Here is a 19149-nt window from a genome sequence, read left to right on the forward strand (position 1 = left end):
CAACATTTCAATAATATACAAAACAATTTATATTTGCCAGTTCCTAATCTAGTGATAATATTTAAATGAATATTTTAATTCAGATTTCAGACAAAGTTTTAGAATCAAATATAATAAAATGTTTTTTTACAACTAATGAAAGTTTTTTATTCATGTATCTCATAATGTCTTTATCTTCTTTAATCTCAACAAAATAAGACATTGTGAGTGTCATTTAATGTCAATTTCAGTGTTCAGACAAAACATGAGAATTATTTATTTTTATATATATATTTTTAAGTGCATTTTTTGCTTTTATTGGACATGACAATGTGTAGAGAGGATAAGAATCTTTAGGGTGGATTGAGGGGAACGGGATCAGCAAAGGACCTCGAGCCGGTTTCAAACATGCACACTGGTGCTACATGTCTTCATTTATTCATCCTCATGTCGTGTCAAACCTCTTTGAGTTTCTTTCTTCATCAGAACACAACAGAAGATATTGTGAAGAATGTTGATATCAAACAACACTGAACATCATTGACATCCATCGTATGAACACAAAACACTGAGACATTTCTCAAGATTCTTCTGTTGTGTTCTACTGAAGAAAGACTCACACACAGATTCACAAACACATGAGAGAGAGAGAATACATGGTTTATTTAAAAAAACACATTTGACATAAATCATGTTATAAATGTGCATTTTAAGTAATATCAATCAAACTAGTTAGATAAATACAGCTAACACAATAAAAACATGGTAACACAAAAAACACAAATTATCCATTGTTTCAAATGTTGGTTCTTTTTTTATTAATCCCATTCCAGCATCTGTGGTTTTATTCATACTAAAAAACGTTTGACACAATGATTCACATGACTTTATGACAGAAATGTTATTATTCTTTCATGGAAAAAAAATATACAATTGTTTGTAATGTAAAAAAATTAAATGGAATAGAAAGTCCATGTGTTGATGAGTTAAAAAAATGTGGTGAAAGGTGAATTTCAGTACAAAAAGCACAACAACAATTCCATTCAGTGTCACAAACTCAATAAATGACATGAAACAGAAATAAAATGAAAACTCTTGCTGTGGTCAACACATCATTGGTCAGGTAACAGGAGTTTGGTCCTATTTAATGCTGTAATGTGTGTAAAGCACCTCTGTCATTTCCGACTCCTTTAAGAAAACACAAAAGACAAAACCGGATGATGGGATGTGAGATGCGTGAGAGTCGCGACACCGGAAGTTGAACATTTCCGCGTGTCTTGTGATTCATGGAGCCTTCTGATAGTTCCTGGAAGTTATGCTTTCTCTTTAAATGCTTATTTTATTTCTTTTCTTTGCATTAACTGACTTACATCTTGAAATGGATTAAAAGTTTGTCACAGTCGGTCTGTTTAGCAGCTCAATGCATTACTAACTTCCAGGAACTATTGAGAGCCTCCATGAACCGCCAATAATCAACAAAAACGGAGTTGACCCAACTCTATCTCTCTCTCAAGGGCTCAGCTGAAAACATAGCGAGTCAGATATTAATTGATTGATTGATTGATTGATTGATTGTAACAGAATCTTTTTCTACAGTGTTGTGGAATTTTCTTATTCCTTAAACTAGGTGAGTCAACTTCAGATGAACACGACGCACAGAGACATGAGGTACTTTGCAAAGTATTTTATTGACATTCTGTCTGCATCACATGAAATGGTGCATAGAGGAGGTGCTCTCCTTCTCTGCACAGTGTCTATATAGTATTCAAATGTGAATGCCCTTTGCCCCCCAGCAAGAATGCCGAGCTGGTTCACGAGAAGTGAAGCCCGCTATCCCAAACAGAACATCTTGCCCCTGCTCGAGGGCAAAGGCAGAGTGGTATGACACGTATAGAGAATAACATTACGAAACAAAGATAAGCACTTCATAAACATAAGAATAGAATGAAACAGGAATGAAAAACAAAGATTAGTCCTTCAAAACATAAAGACCAACATGTCATGAAGCCAGACTGGAACATTTCCACTACAACAGTATAACAGAAGAAGGGTTAAAGGCCACCGCAAAGCTCACAGCTGATGACAACCGTTACACGAACACAAATATCTTCACATCTTGTCTGTCACTTTAGTTTCACACGACCCGACCACAGTTTAAACTGTTATTTACACTGTAGCCGTTCTGTAGTTATGTATTGATGTTCTCTGCTATAAACCCATCAGAAGAGCAAATATAACACACATCAAGTGCTCTTATGAATATACTGTAGATGACTATACACTCACTGCTAGAAATCACAGAATCAGACCATCATCACTGTACCTGATGTGTGAGTTGTGTGTATGTGAACTCATCTTCACACAGTAGGTCTGATCTGTAACAATAATGACACAACACTTCATTAGAAATCAATTATTCAAAAACAATTATTTGGACAGATGTTTCAGCTGCAAGTCACTTGAAACAAACATATGAGTAGTTCAGATTTCCTCGTCGATGTGTGTTTGTGTGGTTTCTGGAGATCAACGACAGCAACACAACTATATTAAATAAAGAGTGTGTTTTCTCCCGCTGGAATGATACACAACAATAACAACAACACATCTGCAGTAGTTCAGTTCATTAAGAGAAATCTCAACGTTATCATCTCGTCATATACACGGTATATGAAGTAGATTAGATATTTTGTTTATGAAGATTTTTTATAAAGTAAATATCACACTTGTAAATATGAACATGTTTTTTCCCGACACACCTGAACTCTGTGATGATGATGATGATGATGATGATGATGATGACGAAGATGATGTTTGTGTAGATTCACGGATACTGACAGCAGTAGGAGCTGAAAGATATAAAAGAATCACAGAAATATAAACAAATCAACATTAAATAAAAGTGATGCTTTATTCGTCAGATTGTGAAGACCTAATACACTAAACTAATACACAAAAAACACTACTCACCAATAACAGTAACTGTGATTCTCTTCTTGACCTTGAAATGATCTTCAATATAAATATTGAATTTATAAAGTCCAGAGTGTTGAGACGTGACGTCTGTGATGGTGAGATCTCCAGTCTGATTGTTCATCTTCAGTCTGTCTCTGAATATCTCCGTCTCATCATATGTGGGACTATTATTGATTGATCTCTTGATTCTGGCCAATCGGATTTCTCCAAATCTCCAGTCGATCTCATCATCTGTCTTTAGTTTAGTATCAGTGTAAAGAGTAACAGAATGGCCCTCCATCACTGACTTCACTTCATCAGCAAACACACCTGAACAACACAAACACAGTAACCCATTGATAGATGAATGATGTTCCTGCTACATGACATAATTAAAGTAGTAAAAAGTTTAGAAAATGTAAACCTTATAATATGATTGTAGAAATACAATATAGCAGGAATAACATTATTAAGTGAGATTTAAATTATATGGTTGAATTCATTTAAACAATGACTTACATTAAACAAGAAACGATATAAACTTACCAACCAGCCACAAGCACAAAGAGAAAACATGTAATGTGCCAAACATTATTAATACTTTCTTCAATAATAACCCTTAAAAAACACTTGATGTGAACGAAACACAGTCAAAGCGTCGCATTCACATCACTTAAGGAAACTTCATGTTTTATATCGACGCAAGTTCACAGGAGGAGGAGAGCTGTGGGTGTCATGAGTCTGCCTTCATGTCATGTCTGGTCTTGAGGCGGATTCATGACGAAGTCTTATGTTTTATGTGAGAGAGAGATGTTGGCCATATCGGCCTTCAATACTCTCTCTCCAGTCCGTGTCTTTGTCTCTTTGTGAAAAAATTGTTTCTCTGGTTTTAAGCAGGTGTCTTCGATTTCTTCTGAAGGTGTTTCCATCAGGCCTTTGAATCACATATGATCTTGGTTGTTCATGACTCCTCAACACCATTGCTGGTTGCCAGTTGTTTTTGACTTTTACTCTCACTTTCTCTCCTTCTGCTAGAGGTGGTAACTGTTTTGCTCCACAGTCAAAGTATCTTTTCTGTTTCAGCTGTCTGGCCTTGATGTCTTTATGTACATTTCTGTACAGTTGTGGTCTCAACAGCTGTGTTGATGTAGGTAATTTAGTTTTCAGTCTTTGGCCCATAAGCATCTGTGCAGGAGATAGTTTCACACCATCCAAAGGAGCATTTCTGTACTCCAATAGAGCAGTATAAGGTTCTCTTTGGCTCTCCTGTGCTGTCTTTAACAGGTTCTTGACAGTCTGGATTGCTCTTTCACTTTGCCCATTTGTCTGTGGAAATCCAGGACTCAAGGTGGTATGTCCAAACTCCCAGTTTTCTGCAAATGCTTTGAATTCGCACTTGAGAATTGTGGACCATTATCCGAAAACCCTTCATCCGGGATCCCATGTCTCGCAAAAATGGATTTAAGAGCTGTCACCACATGTTTGCTTGTTGTCTGTGTGAGTTTAGCAATCTCTGGAAACTTTGAAAAGTAATCAACACACATCAAATACTCCCCTCTGTCGAAGTGGAACAACTCCTACTTTCGCCCATGCTCTGTCTGGAATGTCATGGCAAATGAGTGGCTCTTTGGTGTTACTCCGTCTGAAAGTATGACAGATAGCACACTTCAACACAACATCCTCAATTTATTTTGCCATGCTGGGCCAAAACATCACATCTCTTGCCCTCTCTTTGCATTTGAGAATACCCAGATGTGATTCATGAACTCTTTTAGCATGTCTGCTCTCAAGCTTTGTGGAAATACAATTCTCCAGTTCTTACAGAGAATAACTTACCTGTTCAGATGGGTTACTCTTTAAGTCCAGTACTTTTTTATGTCTGCTGGAACTTGTCTATGTCTGCAGGCCATCCTGACTGAACTGCTTCCAACTTTTTGCAACTTCATCTTCTGCTGTTGCTGTTCTGAATGTATTCTGCTTTTCCTTTGAGATTGGCAGACAAACTGACAACGTATGAACTTGTAACTCATCTTCCAGAAGTGGTTCCGTTTGTTCTCTTAGGTAAGCTCGACTCAGAGTGTCTGCTATGTATAATTCCTTTCCTGGCTCGTAGCTGACACGTAAATCTTATAGCTGCCATCGCATCCGCAGTCTCGGAGGAGCTTTTTGGAGAGACTTTTTAAACACGGTCTCCAAAGGCTTATGATGTGTCAAAGGCTTATTATGTGTCCAACATAGCTGACTTCGGTCATCCTGATCTTGCACTTGTTTTTGTTCAACTTTAGATTGATGTTTCTGTCTAACGGTTGTCTTAGTCTCTTGTGGTGGTGTTCTATGTCTTCACCCCACACCAGAATGTCATCCATTATGTTTACAACTCCATCTAACGCTCTCATCATCCAGCTGTACTTGCCAAAATCCATGATTGGCATCAAGCACTGAGAATACTTTAGCATTTGGCATCTACTATTTCTTCAATTGTATGCAATGGATAATGTTCTCTTTTGATGGCTTTGTTAAGCTCTTGTGGATCGATGCAGATCCTGCATTTCTCTGGCTTTACCACTGTAACCATACTATTAACCCAATCAGTGGGCTCGGTTTGCTTCACTATGACTCCAATATCTTCCATTCGGTTCAGTTCCATTTTGACTTTGTCCTTTAACGCTATGGGTACTTTTTCGTGTTGCGTGAATGACTGGAGCAACATCTGGATTGAGCTGTATGCGACGCAGTCCTGGTACACATGCTAAACCAGTAAACACATCTTGATATTCACTCAATGTCATTTTGGTCTTTGTTCTCTACTTTGTACACTCTTTTAATCAGTCCAAGTTTTTAACATGCTTCTCTTCCCAGAATTGCTGGTGAATCTTCATCTACAACTTGAAATTCTAGATCAAACTCAGTGTCTTTGTAACCACATTTAAGCCTTGCTTTACCCTTTGTCTCCATCGTGTGGCCAGAATTAGTAACTAACGTGCAGTTTGATTTCTTCAGAGGTGTTGTCTTGTCATTTAAAGACTTTGAGAACTTCTAACAACACGTTACACTCTGCTCCTGTATCTAGCTTAAAGGTAAGTATGCAGTTGTTTATTCTGAATCCTTGAGTCAATTTCTTGTTTTCACTTTCCATGGTAGAGACTATTCATTTGTGTCAGCCATTTGCTAGCTGTTTGCTCACTTTGTTCAACTTCGATGGTACCTAGAACAGCAAGAAGCTGCTGAATTGTTTATATCTCATGGACTTTTTTCTCTAATCTTCTCGGTTTGCCTTTTTGTTGTGGTGTTTTGCACATGGGGCTAAAATGGTTCTTCCGCGAGCACTCATTACATATTTTTCCATAAGCTGGACACTTCCTTGGTTCATGTACATAACCACATCTTGTGCACTTCCTTTTCTTAACCCTGCGTTTTTGAAATTTGCATGTCTGACAGTTGACTTTGTCCTCGTGATTCTGTTCACAGCCACTTCTGCTTCTTCATGCAGCACTTTCACATGGCTTTTGTTATTTCGTTTGCACGACAGATATCCACAGCCTTTCCTAGGTTCAAATCTGTTTCTCTGAGAAGCCTCGCTCTCACTGTGTCATTGTTAACACCACAGACAATGCGATCTTTAATCAAGTAATCATTTAATCTTCCAAATTCACAGTCTTTCGCCTTATTTTTTTGGTCAGTTACGTATGCATCAATGGTTTCGTTCGGTCCCTGTGCTCTCGTGAAAAACATATGCCTCAGATACGTAATATTAACACGATTAACATACATCACAGTGGTCCTTGTTTTTCCCCCACTGTGGGTTTTTGTTTATGCATTAAAAGACTTTCTGTGTTCCACCGTATTGCTGCCTGCGCTTGAGTTCTTCCTCCTATCAAACCGAGACAGTGGGTGTCAAAGCTGTCATGGAGAACACAACTTTGAAACTGTCCACACAATAGTGAAAACTATTTGAAGTGAATGTTTCTATTTGAACATCATATAAACAAACCACATCATGTCTGAGGAATGACAAACATTATTTTCTTAGCATGTCTTTAAGTGAGCAGACAGCAATAGCAAAGAAACTTTGAGACCAGAGATCTCCAAAGTGGGGTGTGAACTTTAAAGTGGGGGGTTAGGTTTGGGTGTGTAAATGGAAGTAGAACATGCGCCCCCTGGAGATCTCGGGGTGCAAAGCTACTTCTTTAGTGTTCGTTTATTTCAGCATGATGATTATAATGATATTTTTAAGGGCTGTCACATAGTTAATAAAATAAGTTGTGCTTGTGTACTCGTAGGCCCGAGTGTCCAACAGTGTGGCATATGCATGCATTACAAACATGACCATGGGTTACCCACAGTTAAAAAACATGCTTACTGTAGCAAAACCACGGTTACCACATTAACCTTGGGCTGTTTCTCACAGACTTGTGTTCTCATGCACAGCGGTCTTGTCAGAAGAACAAACTCTGATGTACATGCCGCAATGACTTCTGGGACTTCAAGCAGGTTTAGTATGCGCAAACATGTGCGCAAGTGAGTCAGCATTCAATGCTTTCTTGATATCAAGAACACATCCGGGTACTTTCATGCGCTCTCTGTCCTTAGTTTTTTATTAGAGATTAAGTAACAAAAGCACTTTAATTATACAATGGAAACAAAAAAATGTCAAATGAGAGAGAGATGAATAACAATAAAACCAACTAAATAATAATATAAAATATAAAAGAAATAATACAAAATATAAATACAAAAAGGGCATTCAATTACAAAAAATATTCAAAACTTTTTTACTTTTTTTCAAGTTTCTTATTTTGTATTTTTATATTTAATATGGTTTTAAAATAAAAATCAAGATCAGCACGGCAGAAAGTAATATAAGCGGGTTTTGAATGTGTTATTTTGGTTTTATGGATGTAAAACTTGGCTATAATAATAAAACCGAGATCTCCAAAGAACATAATTTAGTTTTTCCGACAAACAAGGGTTCTTTATCCCAAGAAAGATATCTCATGGCTCCAAGTTTAAGTTGTCATGGTGTCATTTTTTTGGTCATATTTATTTTAAAATCAATCCAAAATAAAAGCGAATACGGGCAATAATAGAACAAGTGTTCAATATCCTCAACAGATGCATTACAAAAGGTACATGTATCACAAATTCTATGAATATATCTACTAATGGTGAAATTCATAATATATATATCTATAATCAATTTTCTACATGGTTTCTTTTATTTTGTTAGATATAATTTAATTATAAGCCAATGTCTAGATATATACCATGTAATATGACAAGGCGTATGTATGGAAGCCCGTTTCAGAATCAGTATCTCTTAATAATGACATTATTATACAATCTCATTATTTTGACATGAAGTCATTATTATGGCCTGTAGCCTCCCACACGGAAGTGATGCTCCCTGTGCCCTACTCCCTCTAACCGGAACACAGTGGACTGTCCGGGAACTTCCGGGATCCTCCTGTAGACATGCTAAGATCTTGGACCCAGATATTCTAATGTTTTTAGATACTTTGGCATCATGACTGGTCATTTATTAATATTAACTCTTTCGGTGCTCTTGGCCGGTGAGTGCGGCATGTTTACAAATATGTTGTCGGGCCCGTCGCGTCTGAGGTAAAGCGATAACGTTAAACGCAATCATTATTAAGACGTTTGAATTTTTTTGGATTTTTATAGTTCATTTAGTATATTATAAAGTATTAATCGGAGGTTGCGACTCTGGGTGCGATGTTTCTATCGATTAGTGCTGCCCGCTAGGCTAGTGCTAACTAGAAGACTGATCCAAACCTGAAGTTGGTGTGAGGTTAGCACAATATAATGTGACCCGATGTCAGAACACCGCACAGAGTCGTGATTTATCTCTTTATTTCAGAAATACAGACAGATATTGTACATACTTTCGGTTTCGTTTTCAAAACAACACGCCTCGCGAAAACGAATCAAGCGTTTACTAGTGAAAAACGCGAGAGTTGCTGATCGCTAACATTAGCAGAAATCCACAGCGCACACTTTTCTTTACAGTGCTATTTCTTTACATTTATTTTTCTGTTAAATTCAGAGTTTAAGAGCCATGTTGTTTTAAAGGTTAACGAGAAATCGAAATTTCAATATTGGCCAAAATAATCGCGATTATTATGTGTGTCATAATCGAACAGCTCTACTTCGTAGGACATACTGGCAGACAAGTAAACAGGAAGTTCCACGTTGCTATGGCAACACGTTGCTCGCACCCCTGTGAAATTAATTAAAATTATTTCTATGTGATTTTAAGAGGTAAAAGGTTGTTTACTTTAGCATAAACAATGCCAAACGAGTTGTACAATGTACCTTAAAACGTTTAAAAATCACTAAACGCTCCTAAACCTATTTACTACACCTGCCTGCTAAGATTCAAAAAACGTGACACACATTTGTAACCTGTTCATATTTAAAAGCCAGATATTTGATTGAAAGTGCAGCCGCAGCCGTTTAATTAAATAACAGAGATGGCCGACGCAAAGAATTGTGGGTTATCTTTAGCAATGAAGGATACACATCACGTGTCCTCCCTATTCTCGTGGAAGTAGGTCGCATTAGAAGGGTGCATACGGAGTGTCCGAGACCGCCTCGATGACGTAGCAGGCTTCAATGAGACCTTGTTTGCTCATCTGCAATACATCTCTGAGACGTCTATTGTCAGATGTCATAAATCATATAGACATCTAGAAATGTATGTAAAACTGCCTTATCTAAGACGTTTATCAGATGTCTAAACACAGCAGACGTCTTACAGATGTACCTGTGCTATCTGGGAAGGCTATAGTGCTTTATCCTGAATAAATCGCTTTGCCTCATGCCTAACCCTGCAGCTGTGATTTATTCACGACATGTATATAAGAGTTTGTGTTCTGCAGGTGTGTTTGGCGCTGATGACGTTTCATTGTCAGTGGAAGAGGGAGAATCTGTCACACTACACATTAATCCTGATGATATACATGGAGCTGACGAACTGCTGTGGTTTTTTAATGATGAAACAACATTCATTGCAAAAATTGACTTAGAAATAAACCAGAGTTCTGTACCTGGAAACAAAGATGACGAGCGGTTCAGAAACAAACTGAAGCTGGATCATCAGACGGGATCTCTCACAGTCAGTGACGTCAGAAGTACAAACACTGGAGTTTATCGGCTACAGATCAGCAGCAGTTCTGACATTGCATACAAGAGATTTAAAGTTACTGTCAATGGTGAGTAAATCAAAGTTTTTATGTATGTCTATCTGTCCATTCATCCATTGTGGTAGATCATCAAAGCCAAACAGAATTCATCAGATATATAGTATCCTGACATTATATTTCTCTGATATGATTGATGTTCGGTTCTGTCAGAACCTCTGTCGTCAAATATTTATAAGATAGCAAGTTTGAAAGTTGGCAAAAGGAAAATGTTCTGGGCAAACTCTTGTCTGGCCATGCAGCCTTGTGACCCTGGAAAAACCCAGAACGGTTTGTGATGCTCACAGGATTAAATTAGAATGACCCGACAGATGCAGTCTGATGTGGAGGAGTTGGGGCTGGAGGTGGGTTTGAGCGTAGCTCGATTTAACAGCCAATGAGGCTGTTAAATAGGACACAGTCTAGTATGTGTTGTATGACTATTGGTTCATAGATTAGATGTTAGATGGGATCGGCTGATGCATGCTTCACTAAGGTGAGCTGCCTGAAATGATGCTACGCTTGATTTCATCAACCTCTCTCTTTTATTACCTGAACAAGCAAACAATACTTCACCTGGTTAGTCACAGTCACAGGGTTATTATTTTTCGCCAGCTGTCTAGCCTTATAACATTAACTTTGCCTGAATTTTTGGTACATTTTGATCTCAAAAGCATATGTGTTTAAAACCTGCGAGAAGAATTAAAAACACTTTACAATCGTTTTGATCATCATGAATTCTTTGACTCGGCATTGTACCCGATCATCTCAAACATGTCTCTCTTCCTTTTTTCCACCAAGGTTTACTCTCGTTCCCCAATTCTTCTCATTTTATAACTACAGTTGGTTTATTCCCGTACCTGATGTTGCATACTCACCCATGACGGTGGGATCATAACAAGATGGTTTCACAAACCGTAAGATATTCTTCAAATGAAAATCCACTCCGAGACCACCGACTCCATCTTTCTCTCTTGTTGTTCTTTCTGTTCTTCTGCTGTAGTTTGCCACAGAGATGGATTGAGGTTGTGAGATGGCTTGTTTGTTGTCCGCTTTTCTTTTCACCATTTTAAACTAAACGTGCCTTCATCTAGGTGAGTTGCGGGTTCATGTAACAGTTTTTCACCGCTCAGTTAGTCTGGTTCGGTTTCATCAGACGTCGCTCCATCTGTTTCCACGTCTTCCTCTTGTGGTGCTGTAGATCCTCTGAACTTCTTCCTCTTTTCCTCAAACTCTTCCGTTTCTCGTAGCACACTTTTGCTTCTCGCTGACGTTTGTTGAACAAGCTCGAGTCAGTTCATCTCTGCTCCTTTTGAGGAAGCTGTTTCATAAGTCATCTGGAGCGCCTGAAGAATCTGACTGACCTCTCGCATATTTTAAATTAAACTTTTTAATCATCTTGTCTTGCCCATGAGAATACATGTGGAAAACATATCACCACGGGTTGCACATGTGATCAAATGTGAAAAACAAGTGAAGTTAATGTGTCCTTTATATATGGAATTACTCCCGATATGTATATATATATTTTGTATTTGTAAATGTTATTGGGTCAGTGGTTCATCACTTTAGGTTTATAATAATACATATGTTTATAGTGACTTAATTCTGGAAACAAATGTAGTAAATACGGATCTGTATCATGCGTAGATCTAACACTCATATTTCTGTTTAATTACAGATCAGGGGTCACACTGGATGATAACTGGTCCAGTATTAGCTGTGGTCCTGCTACTGGTGCTGCTGGTGGTTTCATTGATCATATATAAGCGCTATTGGAAACGTAAGTAACATGTGAGTTTAAACAACTGATTTACATCCGTGTATGTTTTCAGCATTACTGACAAAAATGTTTGTCTGTTTGTTTGTTTGTTTGTTAGGTGCTGAAATGCTTTAATACATGAGGTGAGTCAGACCACAACAGTATCTTAGATAAGAGATCATGTACAGCCAGCAGGTGTTCAGGTGATCAGGATCCCGATGATAACCACTGACTGGATGTACATTATCTCGTATATCACACAGCCACACGAGTCCATCTTTTCATTATAATTCAATATGTGTTGTTTAGGTATATTCATATTTAATTGACAGTATAGCACTTAGTGAAAATAGTGATTGAATGATATATGCTACAACTTTTTCAAACTTGGTTATTTGAGTCAATAATCTGGTTTAAACTGTGTTCTCATATTTGTTTTTTTTGTAAATGTCAGGTTGATGCATCTTGTGACACATTTTTATATGATGTCATATGTACAGTTTACAGTTTCATGCATTTGGTCAAAGACACGGATCAACACCATCTGAAGATGTGAGATCCCATGATTTATTCTGTCTGTGTTTTCTTACAGAGCAATGGTGGAGAGAATAAAGCGGTGGCACATGTTACCCATATGAACTTTCAACACTAAAAGCTTATTGTAACTGAATACAAAATGTGAAAAATGTTGATCTGAAATACTGAAGTCAATACTAAGGTCTCATGAATGTGCAAATGAATCCCCGACCACTACAGATCACCTGATAATATTCATGTTTCTCCTTCTTTTTGGGACAAAATCCCAACTCAAATGCAATTGTGTTTTGTACATTAAAAAACTGCTTCATTTATGAAAATACTTATAATACATTATAACAACGTAAATAAGCGGGTGCTTTAACTTGAAGCTTTTCTTTAAAAAACCCTACCACTACACCATATTATATGTAATTCAATCCGTTTGGATTAATTTTCTGTTAGGTCACGAGGTCTCTGCAAAGTTTAGCGCTCGGGGAGTTGGAAAACAAACTAGAAGCACTAGTACTTATATTTATAAAGTTAAACTTTATATAGTTTAACCATGGTGTTTGTTGTAAATCCACATTAACAACAAATTTACCATTTTCTCACTATAGTACCTGGTTTAGATGATGATGTTTGTAGTAAACCCATGGATAATTTATTTTCTTAATAGGTTCTCATTGTTTTATAAGAGAAAGATAATTGTCATGTTAGGGACATGTTTAATACTCAACTCTAATGAGAGACATGTCCGCTTCATATGTGGTCATTTTACTTTGGACAGAATCAAATCTGAGAACACTGTACAAATAAAAACCAAATCCTTTCACTACACCTCTCTTTAAATTCCATGTGTACTGCATTATTGTATCTGAAACGTTGTATTGCTGGTACTTGTGATTATTGCCTTCTTTAGACCAATATATTGTTGTGGCTTTGGATAAAAGCATCGGCTGAATGAATGTAAACGTACTTTTGAGAAAAGCTCTATACAAATAAACTTGAACTGAATTGAAAACATTAACCTGACCTGTATATTGCCAACAAACAGCATACAGCGAGATACAATATTCCATATGAAAAACATCAAGGAAACTATTTGAAGGTTAAAATATTATAAAATAAAGTATTTGTTGGTGGTTTGTAAGGACAAAATGGTACAAAAATACATTCTTCATGATCCTATAGGTGTTTACTCACATTACCAAATAATATACAAGTACATCAAATTAATAAAAATGACATTTCTACATGACGTTTCTAAAGTAGATTGTGTTAATGAAGTATTTACAGTTACACAGTTATTATGATAAGCTCCTTTGGTCATGTTTGAGAGAAACGACGCCCCCTGGTGGTGAAGGGGCTTTATGCACCTTGTGTTGAAGCACTCAATGTTCTAGTTTAGCACTGTCTATACATTTAAGTATGCTGATGTTTTAAGACCTTTATATAAATCACGGCTAGATTAAAATATTTTTAAATAAAAAAATAAATGTAAACGTATTGAGGAAACTGCATCCACAGGATTTCAAAGGTCAATGTCTCGTGTTGACACCAGCGTACACCACCTCATCATCCTCTTCTTTAACTCTCTGTGAGAAAAACAAAAGCAGGTGTATTTAAAAGTGCTATACTGGATATAATGTGTCATGTACACAGATAAGAGAAAGTCAACTTCATAATAAACTGTGTTTCTGCACTGTTGAAGTGTTTCACAGGAAACCATGAACGTGAATCTGACACTCGTGAAGATGCATCTGTGGCTGATGTGTTATGAGCTCTGCAATGATCATCTGACTCTCATGCATTAATGTTACGGCACGTCCCAATTCACATCCTAGCCCACCTAAATACTATTACATTTACATTTAGTCCTTTAGCAGACGCTTTTACAAGATGATATCAAGTGGTTTTGTGCCTAGACTGCCTTTTGGAAAAAAATAAACATGATATTACTGCAAGTCAACAGACATAAATACTAGTTAAACCATAGTTACCACACCGTGGCCGTAATATTTCTATGGATAGTGAATGCATAGAAAATGTGGTTACTACACTTTTACTACAAAATCATGATTTATTTTCATAAGAGAGTATATTTGACAAAGGTTAATGTATTATTGTTTACTGATGTGTGTAAAGAACTGCAAATATTTTATTGTAAAAGATCGTTCACACTTACTGTTATGTGTTTGTCTCGTTTGTAGAATGTCATATCAGCGTAAGTGACGTCATTCTCACGGCTCTGAACTGTAACAATATAGACAAATGTGAATCAGATTTCTACAGAGGCCAGAAAAACCCATCGAAACCACGTCACTGCGTAAAATACGCCAAATGTGAATCGTCCCTTAGACTGTAAAATATAGTTCATGACATCCTCTGTAAATAAGCATCAGTCAGAAGAGTTTGTTTCCAATATGAAATAACTCATGTTGTGTATTGTGTTCAGTGTTGGTAGCATGGATTTTAAAGTCAGACTTTGAATCTTGATGTAAAATCCACTATTGCACACACATATGTAGTTGAATTACATCAGAAGTAACTGTAGTTAAATTACCGACAATGAAGAGTAATCCATTACTTTACTTTTTAAGGGAAAAGTTATTAAATTACAGTGACCAATAACTTACTAACTAGTTCCACCCAACACCGATTGTCTCATCATGTTTTTATTGTGTATGTTTTCGTTTTTATGGCTTAAATCAAAACAAACCAACTGCAGTTTGATTGATATCAATTGTAATGCGCAATAAAAACGTGAGTTTTGACATTTTATGGACATAAATGGAGCTCTCATTTTGGAAATGAAACTTTAAATAACCATATAATTATTGCTCTAAGCCCCTCCTCCTTGTCTAGAAAATGCTCATGGCTTTCTTTCTCTTGACAGTAAGTCATTTACCTTCTTCATGTGTGTCTGTGCGTTTTCTGCGGATGCAGAAGATCAGAAGAGTTAAAATCATCAGAGATGCGACAGCAGCAACAGCACAAGAGATGAGTGTTGTAGAATCTACTCCTGCAATGATACACAACAACACATCTGTAAGAGTTCAGTTCATTCGATTGCATCTTGTCAGTCGAGTGCTAAATCCCCATCCCTTCCAACCCTACTGCAACACCACTGAACATGTGCCTGGTTACCTGACACACCTGAACTCACTGTTGAAGTTGTTGATGATGATGACGAAGATGATGATGAAGGTGATGATGATGATGGAGTTTGTGTAGATTCACTGATGCTGACAGTACTGGAAGCTGAGACATAAAAGAGAATCACAGAAATGCAAATAGATCAACAGTACATAAAACTGATGCTTTATCTATCGCTGTGAGACTTCACTGTGATTGTTAAGATTAAAAAATGTCAAAGTGAATTATGATGTGATGAAAAAAGTAAGCAATAATAACGATTGTGAATAATTCACAGCTGAAGGGTGTTGTTAGGCAGGCACGACTCCACTAGACTCAGGGTATAGAGAGATGTGTGGCTTCATGCGTTGTATTAGCCTTACACTACTAGCATTTGTCGTTAGAAACTAATCAAATATGTTCAATTCTTAAAAAAAACCCTGAATGTAATACTCATTTTAACCTGAGGAGGCCGCCATCTCGATGACGTAAACTGGTAGACAGCCAAACTAATTACAGACACAATAGTCAGTTCTTCTGTAAATATAAAGTTCTGTATAAATAAATATATATATATATATATATATATATATATATATATATAGAATGCTAAAATAAGAAAAAAATATTTTGAATTTTGTATTATGTATTTTCAAATTGTTTGTCAGAAACCATACAAACATTCATATTAATAACCAAAATCATTTTTATTTATTATATACACAAGTTTTTAGCCATTACTTTTTGATGTTGATTGATTTTTGAACGTTATTGTCTTCTCTCTCTAGGTCATTAGCTGACGGGGATGATAGTCCTGTGTAGTCTAATACAGAATAAATAACCAAACCTCAAGCATCTTATTATTGTGTTTATCTGTATATTCTCATAACGTATAAAGTTTACGATTATGATGGATGCTGATGTCATAATAGTCTTACATGTCTTAATGGCGGCAGTTTAAAGTGATGATGTTATGCACGCTTACCTTGAACAGACGCTTACTGATACTGAACGTGTTCTTTTATGGCAGGTAGGCTGCATGTCCCTGTGCATTTATATATCTGAACTTATGTTTTACGTGTCATAATTTACTGTTATATATGGAAAACGTGTGCGCTTCCCTGTTACGAAAAAAAACAGGTTGCAACCATTTGACATCACTATTTTGACGGCAAAAAAAAGGAGTCCTGCGAGTAAATATTTGTTTTTGCAGTGAATACTGTGACAGTTACACAGTTCACATTTATAAAGTCAATGCCATTGTTCATATATTAGGCCATACATCTCTCTATACCCAAGGTTCTTTTTAACTGCTTTTGTAAAATGGTCACCACACAGTACAAACCAGAATCAAGGAGCGGGACTAACCGTCTCTTAAGGTAAGAAATTACAAACTCAACTTAGAAAAATACAGTTCAAATTACACAGTAAAACTCTACTCACCACTAAGATTGAAATTCTTGACTGTCTGTTTATTTCCAATGGTCATTTGTAGATGATAAAGTCCAGAGTGTTGAGATGTGATGTTTGTGATGGTGAGATCTCCAGTCTGATTGTTCATCTTCAGTCTGTCTCTGAATATCTCCGTCTTGTTATATGTGGGATTAATATCCACTGATCTCTTGATTCTGGCGATACGGATGTTTCCAAACCTCCACTCGATCAGATCATCTGTGTGTATGTGAGTGACATCAGTGTGTAGAGTAACAGAATGTCCCTCCATCACCGATATCTTCACTTCATCACCAAACACACCTGAACAACACAAACACACGATCAGTTATTTTTATGATCAATTACACATTAAGGACGGTTTCCCGGACAGGTTAGTTTAAATCAGGATTTAGTTCTAAATTAGGATATTTAAGTTCTTTTTAAAAACCAACTTTACAAAAAAACATGACTGTTGTGCATCTTGAGACACACAATCGTATTGATATATTATAAGATGTGTCAGTGCAAGTTGATTTCGATCAATACACTTCTAACATTAAAGTAAGTCTGGGATTTAAGGCTGAAGCCCTGTCAGGGAAACCGGCCCTATAAGTGCAACCGTAGACTCACTTAGTCAATCATCAGCATTTTCTGATTTTGCACTTGTAAAGTGAATCTCTGCTCTATAAGAACTATATAAGTATATATATACTCTATAAGGTTTATCTTAATGAATGTAAACGCTGCCATCTGAAGCCTGGTGCACATCAAACAAATAGACCGAGATGGCTGAATAGATGGTTTGGTTGAAACACAAACACAACACGGACCAAAGCCAAAGGAAGACGACGTTGAAGAAAGTTTTAAAGGAGAGGCAGAGAGGACGAGAAACAATCACAGATGTCGTCCGGCTCATTTCGTTTTTTTTGGCTTTCATGCAGGCTGAGCTGAAGCCACTTCACCACCATCACCAAAAATAACAGAAATGCAAATAACCCGCAGCATAATGCTTTATATAGTCAATCAGTATTTTTAATCCATATTATTTATTTAAGTCATGATGCTGATGATGTCGGCTGTACGGATGCAGGCCTCAGTCCACCTGGGCCCATATGAACCTGTTTACCTTTCAGACGTTACACCACAGGTAGTTGTTAAATAAAGTGTTTGCTTCTGCAAGAGATGTGTGAATGTTTGCATGTTGTCTGTGGTTGTGACTTGCATGTAAAGAGAAGAGGAAATTGTAAGCAAGCGTTTGTATTTTCTGATGTTCTTAACTCAACATAAAATGAATTGCGAAATACAATCCACGGCCTGAAAGGAGATCTTTACACAGGCGTGTTTATGCGCTTTGACCAGTTATTATTGTTCAGTCTAGACGGCGAAGTTGATAGAGTAAATGAGTACACGTTGAAGTTTCATCAGAATCCAGACGTCGGTATCAAGAAAGATATTTTGTGCACACAAATCCACACTCAGTAACTTCAAAAAAAGCTTCTTTCTTTATTTTCATCACTTCCTCTAAAGAATATGAAACAAAGTCAAATTCTGCTTATTTTTGTCTGTGTTTGTGATGTGAATTTGATCGAGGACTTTTCCGAGCATGTGCAATATGTTATTTATGACAGTTTTATGTGATTTCATGTGTTTTTACGTTAAGTCTGAAACTTTTATGTAATGTGTTGTTCTCGCACTACACATTATTACAGAAGCAAATATAGACATAAAGTCAACTTACCCATCAGAGTCCACAACACAAGTGATGTGAAAAGCATTTTCTGTTGTGATGCTGAGAAATAATAACTCTCTAAAAGACTATAAAATATAATAAAATAATCCCAAACTCAGCAGAAGTGTTGCATTAATGCTGTTTCATGGCACTTAAAGAAACGTTGTGTTGTATCTTGACTAAAGTAAAGAGGAGGAGGAGCGCTGTGGTTTCCAAATGTGTGAGTTTGTGCTTGTTTGACGTCACTGTGAGTAAAACCTGAGATCATCTATAATGTGTTTAGATTACATTTACGCTGTTATCCAACACGACTTACATTGCATTATACATTAATCAAATATATACATTACTGAACATTACATGTTTTTTATTTTATTATGTAAAAAGGTTTGTGCGAGGATACGATATACTGGTTGTGCAATCTAAAAGTCATTACGTTT

The 19149-nt window shown here is 36.7% G+C and overlaps 3 protein-coding genes across 10 annotated transcripts; 1 reads left to right on the forward strand and 2 right to left on the reverse strand.

The window, feature by feature from the left end:
- Positions 1 to 623: 623 nt before the first annotated feature.
- Positions 624 to 11305, reverse strand: LOC306902732 (uncharacterized protein). 6 transcript variants are annotated; one of them, XM_079471555.1, is made up of 5 exons: positions 9999 to 10122; positions 2947 to 3261; positions 2736 to 2825; positions 2303 to 2354; positions 624 to 1167 (listed from the first exon to the last, which is right to left on the reverse strand). In XM_079471555.1, the coding sequence occupies exons 2-5, from the start codon at positions 3230 to 3232 to the stop codon at positions 1155 to 1157; spliced, it is 441 nt and encodes a 146-aa protein (XP_079327681.1). In that variant the 5' UTR covers positions 3233 to 3261; positions 9999 to 10122; the 3' UTR covers positions 624 to 1154. The 6 variants fall into 6 exon arrangements, with proteins under 6 accessions (XP_079327681.1, XP_079327677.1, XP_079327679.1 ...); XM_079471551.1 differs by lacking the exon at positions 9999 to 10122 and adding an exon at positions 3478 to 3645; XM_079471553.1 differs by lacking the exon at positions 624 to 1167 and adding an exon at positions 11009 to 11305 and having other exon boundaries at positions 1334 to 2354; positions 9999 to 10124.
- LOC306902734 (uncharacterized protein) lies at positions 8325 to 13436 on the forward strand. Of its 2 annotated transcripts, XM_079471558.1 has the most exons (5): positions 8325 to 8501; positions 9831 to 10163; positions 11812 to 11913; positions 12011 to 12035; positions 12485 to 13436. In XM_079471558.1, exons 1-4 carry the CDS (start codon positions 8456 to 8458, stop codon positions 12025 to 12027), a joined length of 498 nt encoding a protein of 165 aa, XP_079327684.1. In that variant the 5' UTR covers positions 8325 to 8455; the 3' UTR covers positions 12028 to 12035; positions 12485 to 13436. The 2 variants fall into 2 exon arrangements, with proteins under 2 accessions (XP_079327684.1, XP_079327683.1); XM_079471557.1 differs by having other exon boundaries at positions 12011 to 13436.
- A 153-nt stretch (positions 13437 to 13589) lies between these two features.
- Positions 13590 to 18906, reverse strand: LOC306902731 (uncharacterized protein). Of its 2 annotated transcripts, none has more exons than XM_079471549.1 (6): positions 18719 to 18906; positions 16990 to 17301; positions 15568 to 15672; positions 15320 to 15433; positions 14597 to 14664; positions 13590 to 14006 (listed from the first exon to the last, which is right to left on the reverse strand). In XM_079471549.1, the coding sequence occupies exons 1-6, from the start codon at positions 18753 to 18755 to the stop codon at positions 13950 to 13952; spliced, it is 693 nt and encodes a 230-aa protein (XP_079327675.1). In that variant the 5' UTR covers positions 18756 to 18906; the 3' UTR covers positions 13590 to 13949. The 2 variants fall into 2 exon arrangements, with proteins under 2 accessions (XP_079327675.1, XP_079327674.1); XM_079471548.1 differs by having other exon boundaries at positions 15559 to 15672.
- Positions 18907 to 19149: the final 243 nt, after the last annotated feature.

Source organism: Barbatula barbatula (genome assembly GCF_947034865.1).
Source record: "Barbatula barbatula genome assembly, chromosome: 13".
Lineage (NCBI taxonomy): Eukaryota > Metazoa > Chordata > Actinopteri > Cypriniformes > Nemacheilidae > Barbatula > Barbatula barbatula.